Source organism: Misgurnus anguillicaudatus, unplaced genomic scaffold (genome assembly GCF_027580225.2).
Source record: "Misgurnus anguillicaudatus unplaced genomic scaffold, ASM2758022v2 HiC_scaffold_33, whole genome shotgun sequence".
Lineage (NCBI taxonomy): Eukaryota > Metazoa > Chordata > Actinopteri > Cypriniformes > Cobitidae > Misgurnus > Misgurnus anguillicaudatus.
The window spans coordinates 8,901,100-8,922,257 of NW_027395283.1; the positions used below are offsets into that span (position 1 = coordinate 8,901,100).

The 21,158-nt window shown below is 35.7% G+C and overlaps 1 protein-coding gene and 1 long non-coding RNA gene across 2 annotated transcripts in view; both read left to right on the forward strand.

Moving 5' to 3' along the window:
• The first annotated feature begins 3,106 nt into the window (after nucleotides 1-3,106).
• Nucleotides 3,107-5,332, forward strand: LOC141363295 (uncharacterized). The gene is made up of 3 exons (XR_012368860.1): nucleotides 3,107-4,388; nucleotides 4,723-4,958; nucleotides 5,213-5,332. It is a non-coding gene; the product is annotated as an uncharacterized lncRNA (long non-coding RNA).
• Nucleotides 5,333-5,515: 183 nt separating this feature from the next.
• The window catches only part of LOC141363167 (uncharacterized), a 43,165-nt gene continuing 27,522 nt past the window's right edge, over nucleotides 5,516-21,158 (forward strand). The window contains exons 1-3 of the mRNA XM_073865746.1: nucleotides 5,516-5,591; nucleotides 7,921-9,640; nucleotides 17,242-17,415. Of these exons, the coding sequence (XP_073721847.1) occupies nucleotides 5,516-5,591; nucleotides 7,921-9,640; nucleotides 17,242-17,415 (1,970 nt within the window). The remainder of the gene's footprint in view (nucleotides 5,592-7,920; nucleotides 9,641-17,241; nucleotides 17,416-21,158) is intronic.

Consider the following 21,158-nt stretch of genomic DNA (forward strand, 5'->3'; position numbering starts at 1 on the left):
TCTTAACTTTATTTAGAGAAGATTCACAATCAAACTGACTGAAGGATTTAGGAATTACAGCTGTTTAATATGTAGCTCCTCCTTTTTAAAGGGGTCAAAAGTAATGGGACAGTTAAAAGCTGTTTTATGGACATTTATTGTCTATTTTTTAAATGATTTCTTCATAAATGAAGCATGTTAAAGGTCTGAAGTTGATTGACATCTGCATTTGAAAGCTGTGGCTGTGAACTCAAATCATGTGATTCAGGGAGATCTCCATACAAGTCATACAGACACAAGGTGGATTTCAATAACACAACAAATCCATCAGAGAGAGCAGGAACATTAAGAGTGATCAGATCAACAATTTGGTTCATTCTGACTAAAGAAAAACACACTGGTGAGCTTAGCAACAAACAAATCCTGGATGTCCATAGCAGATAATAGTGATGAATGATGGCATTATCCTCTACATGGTAAAGAAAAAACTCCTTCACAACATCATGAGAAATGAAAAATGTATCTGGATGTTTTTGACTTCTGTTAAATCACCAAAAAACACCAGTGACACACATTAATGACACTGTTATTTAATATCTATTTAAAGTAAGTGGACACAGCTGTTACACAAAGAAAATTATTGTTTGCAGGGCAATGATGCGGCCAACAAGGATGCGCTCGTGAACACGCAGGAATCTCACACAGAGGAAAGAGATGAAATACCAAGAGAAAACTCAACACACCAGACACAGATCAGGTTTATATAAACACATGTACAAATATTCTTGATTTCTGGAACACAATTAGATCTCATATGCACACTGAAGACATACCTTTCACATTAATTTCATTTTTAATTGTAGATTGAGGAACAACCGGCGCATGCGCGTAATTACGTAGTAGAAAACATCACAGTTTGCTGCCTCAATTATTATGCACATGTGCAGAACGTATCGTGTACTTATCGACTGATCCGTTTCACCTGCACGATCCGTTCTGCACATGCAGATGGCCCATTTCAGCTGGAGACTGAATTTATCATACAGATAAGTTTACATACAAACTTTATAAGAGAAACCCAGAAGTCTGACTGAACAAATGAGTACACAGTAATTGAATATGTTGGCAATAATAATACAGCTTCATTAATTTGATTAATTATTATATACACACAAACAAGCATTTAATATAAAAAGTTGGATTTAAAATATTTTTCCTTCACATTAAAGACAAGTTAATGGCTTCAGTTTTCCTGTAGAGATAAAAGACAATAGAAAAAATGAGCAGCCAGAAGAAAGAGATTACAAAGGCAGCAATGGCTAACATTTTTAACTCCGTGAAGAATTAAAATTCAGACATACACTTGTGTGGTTGGTAGATCAATGGGCGAGAGAGACTCGCTTTCGGATTAAATTGATAGATTAATTCTTGAAAATAATAAACACATTAAACAAATCAGGTGTTTTATTGATTATGCCAACAGATTTTTTCAGTTGATTTTTGGTGTGAGCGAGTGAAGATAAGGGGGACCAGTGAACCCTTGTATTCATTATCCTGAACCTGAGGATTAAAGCTGTCAGTCAGGGGTTACTCTGGGATTAAGATGTATATACGGCATGGAAAAATAATTGACAGAAACTACTGTATTTACTGGACATTGATTTTGTTGGTGGTGAAGACGGTTGACCTAAAGGCAGGTGAGTCTTCATCTTTCTGGATTTGGTTTCTTTTCCTGCACTCCAGGACTGAATGGTGATGCTCGGCTAACAGGTGGCTTCTGGTGGGGAACAATACCATAGTTTGTTTATTCATCAGGTTAACCTGATCGAAAAATATTTAAACAATTTGGTTGAATAATCCTATATTGTGCTTTATTTTGTTAAGCTTTTGATATTTTTAAAATAAGTGCAAATTTTATCAGAATGTTTTGAAGGTAAATCTTATTTAAATAATGTGAGAAACCTAAAGCCGTTTTACACAGCTTATATGGACAGCTGAGTAAAGATACTCTCGAATATTTCAAAGTCTGCTTTAACAGGAGGAATTATTGTTGTTACAAATTAAACCATGAAAAAATTAAACCACACTGAGAACAAGCTTGAATAAAAAAAAGGCAAAAATGGATCTTGAGTATTTTAAGATCAACCTTATTAAAGAGGGTAAGATAACTGATAGTGTCACAGTGTAAAACTGTTCTGTGTGTGTCATATGTATTAGTGTTGTTCCCCGAGTTAGCCACCAGATGTCTCTTGTCTTCACTGTCACATGTGTCATGAACTGCATCTCCCATAATCCCTTCTGTCATCAGTAATCATTGGACTCAGCTGTTCCCACTCACCTTGTTAGTGTTTGTGTATTTAAGCCCTGTCTGTTCAGTCTATGTTGTGGATTCCTTGTTATATGTTACATCGCCTTCTGTGTCTGTGGTTTGGATTATTGTTTGGACTATGTTTATGGGTATTGACCTTTTGCCTGTACGGATTATGATTTTGGATCACCCCTAATAAACTGCTTTTGGATCTAACTTTTTGTGTGAGCGAGTCGTGACAGATAGTAGTTTGGGAGATAATTAAAATGTAAAGCTTATTCCCAAGTTTAATGAAGATGGTTTTTTTTTTGCTCTTCTGGAGCGTGTTGCTGAAATACAGGGTTGGTCTGAAGCAAACTGAGTTTTGATGTTGAAATGCATGTTAGTGGAGAAAGCGCAGCTGGCTTTTTCAGCTTTAAGTGAAGACGAGAGTAAGGATTATTGAATTGTTAAAGCCACAATACTGAAAGCATATAAGTGTGTATTTAAAAGATATTTGTCCATTTATTCTCCCTTTATAAAAGGTCAAGTGTCTTTAGAGGACAAAGAAGTTCAAGAACAAATCCTGTGTGATACAGGAGCTATAGATTATTTTACTTTAGAGTCCTTTTGTCATTTTCTTCAGCATCTGACACTGGTGACAGTGTTTTAATTTGAGGAATCGGCATATAAACCTTGTCAGTTCCTCTTCATAAAATTAGGATTAACTTTGATTTGGTGGTGAAGTAGTAGTAGGATTATGTCTGACTTTGCCCACTGATGATATTCATCTTATTTTGGGGAATAAATTAGCAGGAAATAAGTTGTGGCCCAGTAAACCTTCACCTCCTGTAGTTTTGTCAATTGGAGAGTTTGTTCAACGCCCTGCTGTTGGAGATCCTGTGGCTGTAACAACTCAAGCTTTGTCTAAAAGTGTTTAGGAACAGACATCTGACAATAATGAGGTGTTAACTAAAACTAATTCTTTGCCATTACCTGATTTATCTGCTTTGTCTTTTCCTTTGTTCACAGATGAGTTGATTAACATTTAGTTTCTTCTTTGGCTGAATTGTTTTCTTCAGCTTTTATTGTCAATGACACATCTGATGTTGCCAGAGGATATGTTATACAGGACGGGTTTTAGAAAAATATTGCAATTATTTTTTTAACAATTGTAACATTTTTGGACTGAAAACTTGTTGCTTATACAATGTTTTCACCAGCAGGTGGCGCCATATTTATGTTTGGAGCGCTTCGAAACAGTAAACTCATTTTCAGAAGAAATTGATTCGAAGCTTCAAAAAGCTTCGTTTTTCCAATCTGCTGATGATGAGTGAATGATGCCACCTGTCGACTGCACTGAGATCAGCACAGTACTGCACTCATATATCTACACAGCCGTTTGCTGATTTCGCGGAGATCTGACTGCAAGAATGTGGCTGAACCTGTTACTGTAATGCAAAAGAACCAGATATTCAAAAACCTTTACCCCATTACGCACAGACACAAAACAAGATCATTTAAACCTTAACAAACAGTATGTTAAGTGTATTAACTGTTTAAAGTCAGTGAGAAATAAATGTGTACTTGAAGACTTGAATCTTTATCGAATATTTTGATCAACGTGAATTCACGTTATTAATGATTAAATATTAATATTTTTGACTTTCTCTCAACTTAAACCATGTAATCACAGTGAACATATCGCTGATTAAACTTTGATTTTTTTTAGTTGTTTATAAAGGTTGTTGATGTATTTTAAAAAATTTAATAAAGTGAAAGTAAAACTGGATCACTCGATCTTCTCTCACTGTAGGGATGTGTTCTAGTTCATATTGCGCTTATCGAAAAATGTCTGACATCACGTATCGCGAGAGCAGATAACTCTGTATGCTTTTGATTCTCTCTCACGGTACTGTGATGTCATACACCAATCGGTCTGAGCAGCAGCACAGAAGGTATTTTTGTTGAACACACCTCTCTCTCTTTCACTGCTGTCAGTCATAAACAGTTGTGTTTTTACATGTCGCCATTTTACACACCAGTTTTAATGTGTCTAAATATATCCGTGAACGTCATTTAGGTGTACTTGTTAACTTTAAGGAGAAACATTTTGACGGAGGTAAGTAAGTGTTTCGCATCACATAATTGTTACTTGACTCAATGTTTCTAATAAAAATCATTTTATAGTTAATATTAAAATTAACCTTTTAGTTTTTACATTTAATATATTTAATTCCAGCTATGCGATTATTCTCATTCACCAGTGTTAATTCTACACTGTTTGTGTTTATGTATATGTGTGGTGCCTACACCAGGAGTCTACATTTAACACTGGTAAATTGCTGTTTTTTAATGCATACTATTTAAAGCTCAGTGATTTTGTCAGAAGCAGTGCAGAGACTCACAGACCTAAACTTTGTGCTGATTTACAAACTCATTAAACTCGTGATCAGATTCATTTAGAGGCTGTGGAGGTGAATCAGATTCATTCAGAGTCTGTGGAGGTGAATCAGATTCATTCAGAGTCTGTGGAGGTGAATCAGATTCATTCAGAGTCTGTGGAGGTGAATCAGATTCATTCAGAGTCTGTGGAGGTGATCACATTCAGTGGAGATCAGACTGATTTGACAGAATGATTCATGGCTCATTCACAAATATTCAGAGATGAAGATGATTCTCCAGGAGTCAGGTATTCAAGTCTGTATTAAAGATGACTTGTTTATTTTTACCCAAACACATGAATTACAAATTACACAGTTTTTATATGAGTTTCTGTTATATATGCCTATTTAAAAACGTGATAAAATTGTCAATAATATAAATAACATTCTGCATGTTTATACAATCAATTACTTTGTAATTAGATCAAATAGCTGTAAATATCTTTCTTGATGCAAATTAAACTAAGAATGAAAACATCTACTGTGTAATGTCTTGTTATAGATCAGACCATCAGAAGAGATCAGACTCATCTCAGATCAGCTGTTTGTCAATGAAGAGTGATGCGTCTATGAATAAACCAATAACATTTCAGGACAGAGAAACATCACCTGGTCTGAGGTACAACAACTGTCTTATTATCAGCAAGATATTTTAAAATAGACTTTTATGTATCTTTTAAATTCTTTAACATTTCTGTGTAAAAATATTATTGAATAATTAAAAAAATATGAAATGATTGTCATTGTGTATGAAATGTGCTATAAATCTACTTGCCTTATTGCTTACTGCAAAAGAATTCTAAAAATGTTGGAGAGATGTGACAAACATATACAGCAGAAGAGATTAGACTCATCTCAGATCAGCTGTGTGTCCATGAGAAGTAATCAGTCTATGAATAAACCACTAACATTTCAGGACAGAGAAACATCACCTGGTCTGAGGTACAACAGCTCTGTATAGATAAAGATATGATAATATACTCAAATATTTGTTCAAAAACATTGACTACATGATAAAAAAGCTGCATGCAAGTTTAATCTGTTACGCAAGTCAATTGAGCTTACTATTTTACATTATTGACTAGTGACGAGTTGCCATAAATTATAGTAATAATAGTAAAGTTCAAGTACACTGTAAAAAATATTCAGTAGAAATTACAGTGTTACTTGCAGCTGTTTGCCAGTAACTTACCATATATATAAATTGATGTTATTTACTGGCAAGAGTTTGTTCAAAGTTAAATAAATATTAAATATTAACAAGTCTTTGTCTTTACAGAATAAAACTATACAATAACAGCCTCATGCATTCTGGAAGCCAGAAATCCTCATCAACCTTTTTTTTTTTTTGCTTTAGATTTTGTTTCCCAAAAAGCTTTGCTTGATGCTGTTTTAGTTTTTCTCGGAAAAGACAAAGACTTGTAAATGTTTAATGTTCATTTAACTTTGAACAAAATGTTGCCAGTAAATAAAATACATTTAAATCTACGATAAGTTATTGGCAACCAGCTGCCAGCAACAGTAATTTCTACAGATTATTTTACAGTGTAAAACAAAAACATAGTATGATATTAATGGATTACACTGTAAAAATTGTCATATCAATGTCTGATTATGTCTGTTTGTCTTTTGTTTAAGGTCAATAATGTTGTCTGGATCAGATCAGATCAAAGTATCTGTAAGTGATCAAACTAAAAATGTTCAACAGTCCAAAAAAGGACATTATCATAGATTCAGGTAAAATCAAAGTATTTTTTTATTTATTACAATATAATATTAGAATAATGTTTCTTTCATGACAATTGAGCATGTGTCTACATTAATCTTAATTTGTAGATAAATATGATTTTAACTTACATTGTTTTCATCATGACTATGTAAATTTATTAGAGATCGACCAATACAGATTTTTTAAAACCGATACCAATTATTTGTATGTTTATGTGTGTTTAATAACCGATATGCTGAGCTGAACCGATTTTTATTTACTGTTATACTTCTATTGTATACTTCAACACTATTAAACTGAACAAACCCTTATAATAATAACAGTCATAGTTGTCTGAATAATAGAGTGATATGATGAATAATATTAATATACTGAATAATATCACTGGAATAATACATTGTCAGGAAAGTAACAAACAAAACATCTTATGTTTTATTGAATTTCTTTACTGGTATTTTATGTCAGAATAATTATTATTTTGTTATTATAGATTATCAAATGGCTGTTGACAACACGCTATTTATCTATGGATTTACTCACAAATTATCTGTTTTCATGCGTTTACATGCAAATCAATAAGCCGGCTATGCAGACAACTGCGTTTACAAGGAAATTGAAGAATTATCAGTTTTCTCGCAGGCAGTGACGTCACCACCTATAGTACCTACAGTCGTTCAAAAAGTCAACGGCATATCTGTCTTAAGCTGTACTGTTGTATCTGTTCTCGTGTCTGCAGAACCTGTAAATGTAACATGAGCTGCTATTTTAACAGTTTCTCTGCCAACTGCTTTAGTCGAGCGGAGACTTTTATGCGTTACTTTGCGCTTACTTTCGCGCGTGACGTTTATCTTTCATACGCGGAGACATGCACACATGGACAAAACCGTGAGAAAGCCGGTTAAGGTGTTTACATGCCACGCAAAATCAGCGTAATATGCAAAAAACTACCTGTGCCGATCGGTTTTTGCTTACGCCGTTTATGGGCTTTCCCCGATTAAAGAAAACCGTTTTACGCATTTACATGACCCCACGTGTTATCAGTTTATTAAGCATAATCAGCGTAAGACTGTGCATGTAAACGCACTCAATGTCTGTTATGTTAAATAAAGTTAATTAATTAAAGCAAAGTAAGTATACTCAAACTACTTTTAATGAAGTCGTATGACGCCGTCATCATATTTGCTGTGCACGGTATTGTTGTTGTCTCCTCTCCTCAGATGCTTGTCCAGTGCGTCATTCTCAAAACAGTATAAATCGGTTAATCCAAAATTACAAAACTGATATCCAATAATGGGAAAATGCTTAAATATCAGGGAAAATATTGTAAACAGATATATCGGTCGATATATCTAAAATGTAATATTTTAATTTATGTAATAATCTGTTTCAGTTATCACTGTCAGCTTACTAAAGTCCTGAACACATTCAGATCAAATCTGAGGAAGAAGTTTGAGCGTTTGTGTGAGGGAACATCAAGTGAGAAAACCCAACACTACTGAATGAGATCTACACAGAGCTCTACATCACAGAGAGTGAAAGTGGAGAGATCAGTAATGAACATGAAGTGAGACAGATTGAGACACAATCCAGAAGAACAACAACAGAGGAGACACCAATCAAATGTAATGACATCTTTAAACCTTTACCTGAACAAGACAAACACATCAGAAGTGTGCTGACAAAGGGAGTCGCTGGCATTGGAAAAACAGTCTCTGTACAGAAGTTCATTCTGGACTGGGCTGAAGAGAAAGAGAATCAGGACGTCCACCTCATATTTCCACTTCCTTTCAGAGAGATCAATTTGATGAAGAACAAAACACTCAGTCTTTTAGATCTTCTTCATCTTTTCTTCCCACAAACAAAAGAAATGAAAATCTTCAGTGATGAATATAAAGTGTTGTTCATCTTTGATGGTTTGGATGAGTGTCGTCTGTCTCTGGATTTTCACAGCAGTGTGAGGTTGTGTGATGTAAGTGAATCAAGCTCAGTGGACGTGATGCTGACAAACCTCATCAAGGGGAATCTGTTTCCCTCTGCTCTCATCTGGATCACCTCCAGACCAGCAGCAGCTGATCTCATCCCCTCTGAGTGTGTTGATCGAGTCACAGAGGTACGAGGATTCACTGATCCACAGAAGGAGGAATACTTCAGGAAGAGAATCAGTGATAAGAGTCTGTCTGATCAAATCATCTCACACCTGAAGTCATCCAGGAGTCTCTACATCATGTGTCACATCCCAGTCTTCTGCTGGATTTCAGTCACTGTTCTAGAGAGAATGTTGAGTAAAGCAGAGAGAAGAGAGATCCCCAAGACTCTCACTCAAATGTACACACACTTCCTGATCATTCAGACAAACATCAAACATCAGAAGGACTATGAGAAGAAAGATGAAGAGATGATCTTCAAACTGGGGAAACTGGCTTTTGAGCAGCTTGTGAAAGGCAATCTGATCTTCTATGATGAAGACCTGAGAGAGTGTGACATTGATGTAGCAGAAGCATCAGTGTACTCAGGATTGTGTACTCAGATCTTCAGAGAGGAGTTTGGTTTGTATCAGGGGAAAGTTTACTGCTTTGTTCATCTCAGCATCCAGGAACATCTAGCAGCTCTTTATGCTCACATCTCCTTAACAAACAACAACAGACATGTGTTTGATCAAAGTACTACACAAGGTCATTTTTCAGAATTTCCGCACAAATTGAAATGGTTATCATCAGAACAGGATTCGTTATCTGAGTTACATCAGCGAGCTGTAGATGAATCTTTACAGAGTAAGAATGGACATCTGGATCTTTTCCTGCGTTTTCTTCTGGGTCTTTCACTGGAGTCCAATCAGATTCTCTTACAGGATCTACTGACACAGATGAGAAGATGCTCCTACAAGAAAGAGAAAACTGTTGAGTACATTAAAGAGAAGATGAATGAGAATCTGTCTACAGAGAAATCCATCAATCTGATTCACTGTCTGAATGAACTGGGTGATGATTCACTGCTGCAGGAGATTCAACGTTATGTGAGATCTTCATCAGTAGGAAAGACCAAACTCTCCTCTTCACAGTGGGCAGCTTTAGTTTTTGTGTTGTTGACGTCTGAGCAGCATTTGGATGAACTTAAACTAAAACCATTTATTGGAGATAAAAATACAGCAGATGAAGTTCTTGTGAGACTGCAGCTTGTGATTAAAGAAACCAAAAAACTACAGTAAGTAAAACTAACAACAATCACATGACTGTTTACATATTAAAGCAACACTATGTAGTTTTCCATGTTAGATTGGCTTACGGCTCCCACATGAGGTTGAAAAGCGCAACAGTGCAATTGTGTTGCTTTAATACAATTAATTTAATTATTTTATGGTTTTATTTTGAACTCTTACTTTGGAAGAATCTTTTCTAACAAAAGTAATTTTCTTAATGTTGTACATAAATCAGCAGTCAATCTGAAAAAAGTTCCCAATGTTCTGCCAATATAAAAAGTGTCAAGTTTTCTTGACGTTCTAAGAACGTTTCTGTGTTGTCTGAGCGTTAGATGAATGTTACATTCTACCATTTTCAAACGTTATGACAATTTCATGTTTTAATTTTCACACAATGTTTAAAACAACAACTTATATACCAACTGCTACAGAATTACACTAACTTTACATTAACATAACAAATGTGCTTTATATACAAAGTTAACACAACCAGGGAATAACTAGCAAACAAAAAGTCAAGGGTCAAGAGTCTAACTAAAACAAACACTAATCAACACCATGGTGACTTTAAATGACACAAATCATCAACATCTAAACCTAATAAGTGAATTGTGTTTTCTACAGCAATATTTTACAGAACATTCAGAAATAATGTTTTATGGGGTGGTTTCACAGATAGGGATTAGCTTAAACCAGGACTAGGCCTTAGTTTAATTATGAAATATAAATTGTTTTAACAAACACACCTTACTAAAAACATTACTTGTGTGCATTTTAAGGCAAAACAAATGGCATTGATGTATTTTAAAATATGTCTTTGCAAGTTGTTTTCAGTTTGGACAGCTATTACATTTACTTTAGTCTAGGACTAGTCTAATCCCTGTCTGGGAAACCACCCCTATAAATTTTAAAATAATAAAATGCAATGTTTCTCTATCATATGGCTGGACGATATGGACAAAATTTTTATCGCTGTATACTTCTTCATTTCGGGCGGTACGGTATAAATATGATAACGGTATGCATATTAAAAAAGCCTCAGAAAAAACTGCCAAGAATGCCTGCAATGGATGTCTGAACCAAAAACAAACCTTTGAAAAAAACTTGGGCCACCGGGTTGTGTTTCTGTTTTGATATATTATGGATTTATTCAGTCATAGTATTGACTTTCATAGTTCCATCTGTGTTAGTCTATAGTTTTGTTCAATTTGCTATTATAGTAATATGTGGAGAAAATATAACTCAACGTGACCCTAAAATTATTGTAGTATTTAATGTTACATACTGTAAAAAAAATAAAAATTACTGATCTACTTGTAATTGCTTAGCAAGCTAGATAGTGAAAAATTATACATTTATTTCATAATCTAATCTAATACTTTTTATACAAAGATGACGGTGTTGACATGTTATGGTTGTCACAGTAGCAGTGTCCAAAAATATGAAGAAGTTTAAGAGAAAATATCAAACATACAGGAGCTTGAGTGATCTTGAAGCATGCAGTAGAGCTGAAGGTTTGAAAAAGGGGTCCTCAGGAATGCAGTTGACCCTGTAGTTGTCTGATTTTATTGCTTTTTATAAATATCTGACGGTGGTGACGAATATGTGGGACACATGTGGAGCAATCACAAAATAATAGTAAATATTGTTCAAAACTCACTGTTTGTTGTTTTAATACATATTACAATGTACTCTTTCATGTGGTAAATATATTATTCAATTCAATTATTACTTTTCAACTTGATTAAAAAAGACAAATGATTATCTCTTAACCGAGGACAGCTGATTTTGTAGGCAATGGGCCAGCATATAATCATTAAATTAATAAAAAATAAACCTATAAAAGAACCTTACATATGTGCAAAGGACTCCCTGATTATAACATTGATTCTTTTTCTTCATGAAAATAATTTTAATTTCCAACAGAATTAGCACTTTTCTTAGTGGGACATGTTTTTGCCAAAGTTTCAAGAATCAGTGATTTGATACTAGACATTTAATTATATTATACATATAACTCATAACCAGATGACACAGCAGCATACATACTTGTATCTTTTCTCCTCATCTTTATTCTTTTCTAACCTTGGCACTTTACGGCTTAAGCCTATTTTTTCTCACCAGTAATTTAGTTTGTGTTTATTACATCTCCTGTTCTCCTTCTCTATATGATGTCGTCATTGGAAGCTGTGACTTGACTTGAACTAACCCCACACCTCCTTCTCGTACTTCTGAGTGACTGACAGCTCTTCTCTGAGCAAACACTCCAAAGTCCCGAATAGATTAATTGATCGCATGGTGGTGTCAATGATATGATTTGACACGAGGTACAGATGAGCGAATTTAAATCCGCATTCTATTTGCTTGTCGTCCCGGAGATTGCGGCTCATAGTTGCTTAAAGGACAAGTTCTGTGTTTTACAGTTAAAGGCCTGTTTTCAGATTGTTTATGATGAAATAGAACGGTTTTGACTGAAATTTGGACATATGATGCTGGCCCGAGAATTTTCGTGTGTTTGTGTTTCACCTCCCACCTCTACAATGGGTGTATAGGTGCACTGAAACAATCCATCCTAAATGCATTAAACTTTCGTTTACAAAGACGTGAAACTCAGCGAGTGGTCAGGGGTGTTCACTGATATGCTCAAACAAAAATCGCTGCAAAAGATGCTTTCCAACAGGTGTTTTATTGTAGTCTTTGTCCAACTCCATTGACTTGTATCAGATGTGTTGTGCTGTGAGGTACAGTATTACTCCGCCGCCGGAAACGTTTCTATTCTTGCAATTGGCAAAGGTGGATTATTGCCACCAACTTGCCTGGAGTGTCTATTATTCAAGCTCTCAATGGAAGAATATACGGGTGTGAGGCAAATAGGTCCACAAGTTTACAACAAATGCTAAAACAGCTGTTGGAAAGCATCTTTTGCAGTGATTTTTGTGTGAGCATATCAGTGAACACCCCTGACCACTCGGTGAGTTTCACGTCTTTGTAAACGAAAGTTTAATGCATTTTAGGAAGGATTGTTCCAGTGCACTTATACAGCCATTGTAGAGGTGGGGGGTAATACAATAAACAGCATCATATGTCAAAGTTTCTGTCAAAACCTTTCTATTTCATCATAAACAATCTGAAAACAGGGCTTTAATATCAATTTATCAATTTATTTATAAAGCACAATTAAACACAACTGTCGTTGCCCAATGTGCTGTACAGTACAGAACAAAACAAAGCAAAAAGACCAGTAAAGGACGACATAAAACCATAGTATCACAGTTAAGAACAGATAAAAACATTACAAGAAATTGAAGTTATAAAACATACGCATAAATCACATAAAACATTACTAAGACAATGAGGTCAAAAATCATGTAGCGTACGCCAACTCAAATAAATAGGTTTTTAGCTTAGATTTAAAAATAGGAAGTGTGGGTGCAGTTCTGATCACAGTGGGCAGGCTGTTCCAGAGTCTAGGTGCCGCTATAGAGAAAGCCCGATCTCCTCTAGTCTTCAGCCTTGACCTAGGGACCACTAAGAGCCTCTCGTTGGCCGATCTGAGGGCTCTCGTTGGTTGATGGACTGTCACTAGCTCAGAGAGATATTGAGGTGCTATTCCATTTAAAGACTTAAAAAGTAGCAGCAATGTTTTAAAATGGATCCTATAGTGCACTGGTAACCAATGGAGTGACTGAAGGACATGGGTTATATGGTCCCGTTTCCGAACTCCTGTCAGGGCCCTTGCAGCGGCATTCTGAACCATTTGAAGGCGATTGATGGAAGACTGACTAATCCCCAAATATAATGAATTGCAGTAATCAAGCCTCGTAGTGATAAAACAATGTATCACTCTTTCAAAATTTGTGAAAGTAAGAAAGGGTTTCATTTTCATCACGGTTCGCAACTGATAAAAGCTGGACTTAACAACCTGGTTCACCTGTCTGTCCAGCTTTAGTGCACTGTCCAACATCACGCCCAGGTTTTTCACCCTAGGCTTAACATACTGTGTGAGAGCATCAAGATTTACATTATTTGCACCATGTGCATCAGAAGGGGTAAACACTATGACCTCAGTTTTACTCTCATTCAAACTTAAAAAATTCCGAGACATCCAAGCCTTTACATCTTGAAGGCAGGCAACCATCTGCTGCACTCCGTTCTTGTGTTTGAGTGGAAAATATATTTGTGTATCATCTGCATAACAATGATAATTTAAACCATATTTCCGAAAGATGGTACTAAGAGGGATCATGTATAGAGAAAATAACAGTGGTGCTAATGTGGAGCCCTGAGGAATCCCACATGTCAAAGGTACAGGTGAGGATCGAACTTTCCCAATGTTGACTGAGAAACTCCTGTTTGTCAAATATGACTGAAACCACTGTAGCGCTGAGCCTCTGATGCCTACTATATGTTCTAAGCGAGACAGCAGAACATTATGATCTACTGTGTCGAAGGCAGCACTTAGGTCTAGGAGTATCAACACTACCGGATCGCCAGAGTCAGTGGCTAGGAAGATGTCATTTAACACTTTTAAAAGAGCTGTTTCAGTAGAGTGGAATTTCCTGAAGCCCGACTGAAATACATCGCCAATATTGTATTCTCCCAGGAAGCTTTGGAGCTGCTCCAGTACTACTTTATCTAAAACTTTAGTTAAAAATGGGAGGTTCGAAATAGGCCTGAAATTTGATAGGTCGGATGTACCTATCAAAAGTGTAAAATACCGAACTTGTCCTTTAACTACAAGACACCACACGTTTAAGAGGGAAGTAGCCCCTTGACCTGTGTTTAACATGCGTTTTTACATGTGACGTGAACGGCCACAGGACGCCGTAATGTATCGAAATATCGGAAATGTGTTTAGAAACCATATCACCCTTATCGAAAAATATTATAGGCCTACTGCGAGATATATTGATATTGAAATATTGTCCAGTCCTACTCTATCATTTACATAACAAGCAAATAAGTCTATAAAACAGTTGTTGTTTTAAACATTGTGTGAACATTAAAACATGACATTGACATAACGTTTGAAAATGGTAGAATCTAACATTCCTCTAACGTTCAGACAACCCAGAAACATTCTTATAACATCAAGAAAACTGAACACTTTTTATGTTGGCAGAACGTTTTTGGGAACTTTCACGGAACGTTCTTAGAACTTTTCTCTGTTAGCTGAGAGTCAGACAATATCTTGTCCATTATGAACACAAACACTTGAGGAAATAAGATCAAGTATTCAGTAGGGGTGGAACGGTACACAGAAGTCCCGGTTCGGTTCGTACCTCGGTTCAGGCGCCACGGTTCGATTCACTTTCGGTACAATGGAGGGAAAAGCAAAACAAAATGAAGAATGCATTTTTTTTAGTACTTAAGCTAATCTTAAAAACATAGGTGTCCTTATCAGTGTTATTTTGAGATGAACTGAAATGCATTTAACATACTATCTCGTATTTCAAAAATGTATACCACTTTAAGTAATCTTGTACTCATCTTTCATACAAATATGGGTTCAAATGTATTACAAGTGTTTTTATTTCATATCAATGTACTAAAAGAACAAAAACATAGGCTTGTAGGATGAATTAATAGGTGTGTACGACTTCACGAGGCGCTGCAAGAAACGACAAGTGGATGACGTCAGAGTAACGCGAGAGCGATTTGAAATAAGCCTCCTCCGCAAGATTTCTCGCTGTACTCTGACGCTGATGGCGCTGCGTAAAGTTGAGCACGCTTAAAAAACTGAAAGCAGCTGAACTCGACAGAACTGCCCTGCGTATGTCTGTTGTATATAGCAGGACAATTTATCTCCTACTTCTCAGCGTGAGTAATATGCGTATGTCAAGGTGAATGCGTGAGACTTGAAAGCCCTGATTAGATGTATTTCCACTCACATACCTAACAACTGCTGAACAACGCCGACGCACAGTCCTCGTCTTTTCCACCACTCTCTCGCCTGTACTATTGTAACTGACTGGAAAACTGAAGTTTTGCCAAACTTGCGATCTTAAAGAGGCTGGCGGAGCGCCTAACTCTTGTGGAACACCATTTGCCATCCTCGCTATCGCTGCTCACTAACTGACTGGACCGGCGTCGACGTGACAAAAAAATGCAGAGTGCCAGAGAATGTAGACGGGCTCTGATAGAGCGCATACATAGGCGGAGCTCGGGTGCATCGACGCCAATCAGAGCTTCAGAGCTAAAGCGGGGCAACAGATTAGCTGTCCATAAAGAACCCGCCTATCTAACAGTAGTTCTGCATTACATTAATTATTTTGCACGCAAGTTTTTTACAGTTTTTTACAATCACTTTGCTACTATTTTCAGAACATTGATGTCATTTTTCACAACTCTAGACACAAAACTCACAACCAATGATCAAAATGCACATTTTTCAAAACTCTTAACTCTTTTCTCAATTGCTTGGATACAATACACATAAAACTTGGATCATTTGTTCATTCAACCAAAATCACATGTTCAATATGACACAACTTAACATCAAAGTACTACTGTTTCAAAAGGCTATTCACACATCACATTTCAAATAAGTGTCTATTCATTTTCTTACAATGATCTAACTATCAATCAATACAACTGCCCAAAATGATAAGTAACTGTTGCATTATTCGTAATAGTTGTATGGAAACAGACAAAGAATCTTCCATGTTTACTGAAAATCATGAAAGTTTCAAGATAATGAGGTTCATTGTAACCAATAAGCATGGAGCATGAACCAATTATCACTGTACTGTATAGATGCAGGCCCTTGTAATTGCTTGTCCAATTCTGCCAACTTGTTACTGATGATTGAGTGCAGATTGTGAAATGATGTGACCTATGTTGTGATTGTACTGTAGTGTTTTCATCAATACATTACAAACTTTGTTCAATGATTCCAATGTGTCTGTCGTATTCTCTCTACTACTGCAGAACTTTTACAGATATGTATTTGCTCTACATGTACCATAATGAAATCTGTATCACCAATTTTGTTCTACAATACTTAATGATTGTACAAACAATGACTTAGTGAAACTATCAGTTGCTTGTGTGTGGGTGATCTATAGTTATGTTTCCATGGTATTTCACAGTAAATTTGTGTTTTGAAACAATGATTGTGCAAGTGCAAGATGTCTTTAAAGATGTGAATGCACAATGCAATGTTTTGAACACTAGACAGCCTGTGTTACAAGTGATAACCGTTTTGAGTTTTGTATCTAGAGTTGTGAAAAATGACATCAATGTTCTGAAAATAGTAGCAAAGTGATTGTAAAAAACTGTATTTTCATACCGTGTATTCTCCGTTTAAATTCATGCACCGAACCGTGACCCCCGTACCGATTCGGTTCGAAACGAATACATTTATTGTTCCACCCCTAGTATTCAGTGTGAGTCATGAACTCAATACAGATTTATGAAGAAATGTTCATGTGGCTTAGGACATCTAACACTTATAGTCAGCTGTGTGATGGATTTATTTGACATTTAAACACACAGTGTCCCAGTTACTGAGGGATTGAAAGAGGAACATTACATGAAGAGATGGAGCTTAGAGATTTGTGTTTGTAGTTTTGGATAATTCACATAAAGTCTCTGTTCTCCACAGGTTGTGGAGTTGTAATATCACAGATGAAGGTTGTGTTGCTCTGACTTTAGCTCTGAGATCAAACCCATCACACCTGAGAGAACTGAATCTGTTTGATAATAAACTAAGAGATTCAGGAGTGAAGCTGATCTCTGATGTACTGAAGAATCCTGACTATAAACTGGAGATACTGAAGTAAGGGTAACACTTTACAATAATGGTACATGAATAATCATGTACTAATACATAAATTAATAATCACTTTACTATGAACTAATGATGAGTTAAGCTATGTACTAATCAGTAACTAACCATAACTATGTCATGAGTCATATAAATTCATGCATGAATAACCGCCTCCTTAACTACACATTAATACATGTTTGTTAGTTAATGCATTAATTAACACTTTGGGTAACCAAAATCAAACATGCTTTAGAACAATGGTTCTCAACATGGGGTCTGATGCTTTGAGGTCAAATAAAGATGCATAAAATGTTAAACTAATAATTTTATATGCACAATATATTTTTAAAATGCATATGCTCACCATACCAAGATAGAAGGTTGTTAAAGTATTTTATTATGTAAAATAATTGTTCCCTTTTTTGCTTAGGTGCTTGTCAATGTTGATGTAAAATCAAAGAAAGGTGAATGTAAACTTTAGAGCAGCGGTCTCCAACAACGTCTGTGAGGTGCCCCACCAAAGCATATTCTATTAATTGTCTCAATTGTAATATGTATTCATTACAGATTTTTTGTATTTGACCTGGTTTATTTTTAAACAATACTAAAACATCAATAAGTAAAATAAAATAAAATAAAATAAAATTAACAAGTAAAACAGAAAGGTTTTAAGTAGACAATATCAAAAAGTAGCCCTCCAGATAACTCCATTGTGGTAGCCCTTGCTCACAAAAGGTTGAAGACCCCTGCTTTAAAGCCTAACAGGCGGCGCGCTCGTTGGGGCTCCGCCTCCGTAGTCTGCTGCTTTTTGCGCTGTCAAAATATTCCAGTTAAAATCACTCTGACCATTTCTCAGAAATGACAAACGCGTTAACCAAAGTCACAATGGCAAATGTATAGTGTTCATATAGAGACCATCAAACCGCCAAATCATACCAGTTTATTAACCCATTAAAATGAGAACCTCTGTGATATCATCTTGATGTTATTTTAAACAATATTTATTTCATTATTCTCATTGCATCAGGATCAGCGTTCAGCCAGTGGCGGATCTACGGGTAGATTGACAGCTTGCCCAACCAATCATATCCATGGAAAGCGCTTTGATTCGACCGCAACTCTCCAACCATTGGGAATATAAAAAATTTTGAATTGCTCCTATAATGCTTTTTTGACATTATATGGTTTATTACGGTAATGTCTTGCTTTCCATCCACCAATCGCTGCTGTTATCTAGAGCGGAAGGGGCGGGTTTGAACAAAGCGCGCAAATTAGGGTGCACTCGGTAGCAGATGCATGTGGAGTAAGAACGCGTGGATCACTGTGGTAAAGAAAGCCTCGTTTAAGTTATGTATTATGAACTTATTTAACTTTATTTAACACTGATGTTATCTCGCTGTTGGTAGATCGGGACTCGACGGCCCGACTGGACTGTTTAAGTTGATTTTCAATAAAGCAGTGTTGAATTTTTTGCTTCTGGGTCCTATGTTTCAGAACCAGTAGGTAAGCCACGGGCGGTTTAGCTAAATAAATGCTTAAATAGTTAATCGTAAATTGTTGTAATATGCTTAGGCCTTGCGAATGTAATGTTCATGAAATTAACCAGGCTTAATGACGTATGCAGCCTTTATATCCGACCTCCGGAGGATGTAGCCTTCTGTTTCAGCCATTCTAATACGGTTAGATTGAATAACGTCATTTGAACTTGAATTGACAGAACAGAGTCATTTTATTCTCCCCAAATTAAGTTAAAAAAATTATCTGTTAATCTGGCACGCAGATTTTAAGAGACCCACCCATCAAACATTTTCTCCCTCTGCCGCAGCAAACTGAGAAACAGACTACTTATAAACTAACATAAATTCATGATTTGTTAAGTATGATTAGGTCATGACTTTACTTTAAGGGGCACATCATTAATAACTCATCATTAACTTATAATAAACTAACATGAATTAATGATTTGTTAAGTATGTTTAGGTCATGACTTTACTTTAAGGGGCACATCATTAATAACTCATCATTAACTTATAATAAACTAACATGAATTAATGATTTGTTAAGTATGTTTAGGTCATGACTTTACTTTAAGGGGCACATCATTAATAACTCATCATTAACTTATAATAAACTAACGTAAATTAATGATTTGTTACTGTATTATTGTGTAGGTAATGACATTTCTTGGAGGGGTACATTGTTAAAAAGTTATCAAGTACACATTCTATACATATTCAGCTCATCTAAATCCTAATTTTTGGTGGTTTGTAAAGGAGAGGAGCAGAGGAGAAAATTGTGCAGGCATTTGGAAGGGGCAATAATGGCTTAAAAGAAGAACAAGAACACAAGACAGATACTGTACGTGCATTTTGATAATAAGACAAGCCAGTTCACACACTAATCATTATCTGTAGGCTAACACTGATTTAAATAGATAAAGAATAGCTTCTGTCACTCTTAATGGCAGCAGTGGAATAACTCATTTTAATTATGAATGCATAATTGTACATTTAATGATTAAGGTTAACTGTAAATATTGCAAGAAATCCAGTGCCATTCAATTATAAGTTTGTAGCTCAGCTGCAGGAGCAAATGTAAACAGTTTTGCATTACAAACTTAAACATTTTGCATAAACAAGTTATTTACGGTCTTCTAGAGAGCATGTTTGATTTGGGTTACGCAAAGTGTTAATTAATGCATTAACTAACAAACATGTATTAATGTGTAGTTAAGGTGGCTGTAATTCATGCATGAATTCATATGACTCATGACATAGTTATGGTTAGTTATTGATTCGTACATAGCTTAACTCATCATTAGTTCATAGTAAAGGGATTATTAATTTATGTATTAGTACATGATTATTCATGTACCATTATTGTAAAGTGTTACCGAAGTAAGATTGTGATCTGATGTTCAGACAGAAATCACATATAGATTATAGTGAGACTATATAGAGATCATAACATCTGTAATGGAGTTATAGACACTAGTCAACATTGAAAGTGGATCATAAAAGTTAATCTTAGGGTGTTTTCAGACCTGTAGATCGATTGCTTTGTTTTGAAACTGGGGGTTAAATGGCTAAAATGTTGGTTCAGTTCACATACACAAGGCAATATTTCCAAATGAAGCAGACTTTGTTAATACAAGTCATGTGTGTGTAAACTTTCCTTTAATTGCTCAGAGTGCATCTGTTTATTTTCTGTGATTCTGCTTAAATTGTCTGTCAGGATTAGAGCCCGAAGCCATTTGTTTTGAGAATAATGGCTGGCTGATGAAGTTATTGGCTGGCTAGCCGGCTCAGCCAAAACCTAAATGACTGCTGCAGCCAAACTTTTCATAGCTGCAAATGGCTGAAGCTGCCACTACATGTCTACAGATGTATATGTTATACTGATTAACTAGATCTCAATCTTTCCAGGTAATGAGAAAATGAGACTGAGAAAAACTGTATTATAAACACACACTGTTATCAGTATTATTTTGGACAAAGTTTTGCACATTTCACTTCAATGTACACTGAAACATGCGTTGTGAATTAGCAATGTGGAAATGATGATTTGTTACTGCAGTTATATCACGTTCAGTGCTATAAATCTCTCCGTTCCAGAATATTTGGTTCATAACATCAATCTTTGATTCAGGTTTGTGCAACCGTGCCCTGAAGATTTAACAAAAGTCTGGGTAGGTCTAAGTAAAAAAAAATTAAGTAGGAATTAGGAAAGTATGTGAGAAGTGAGATCAAAAT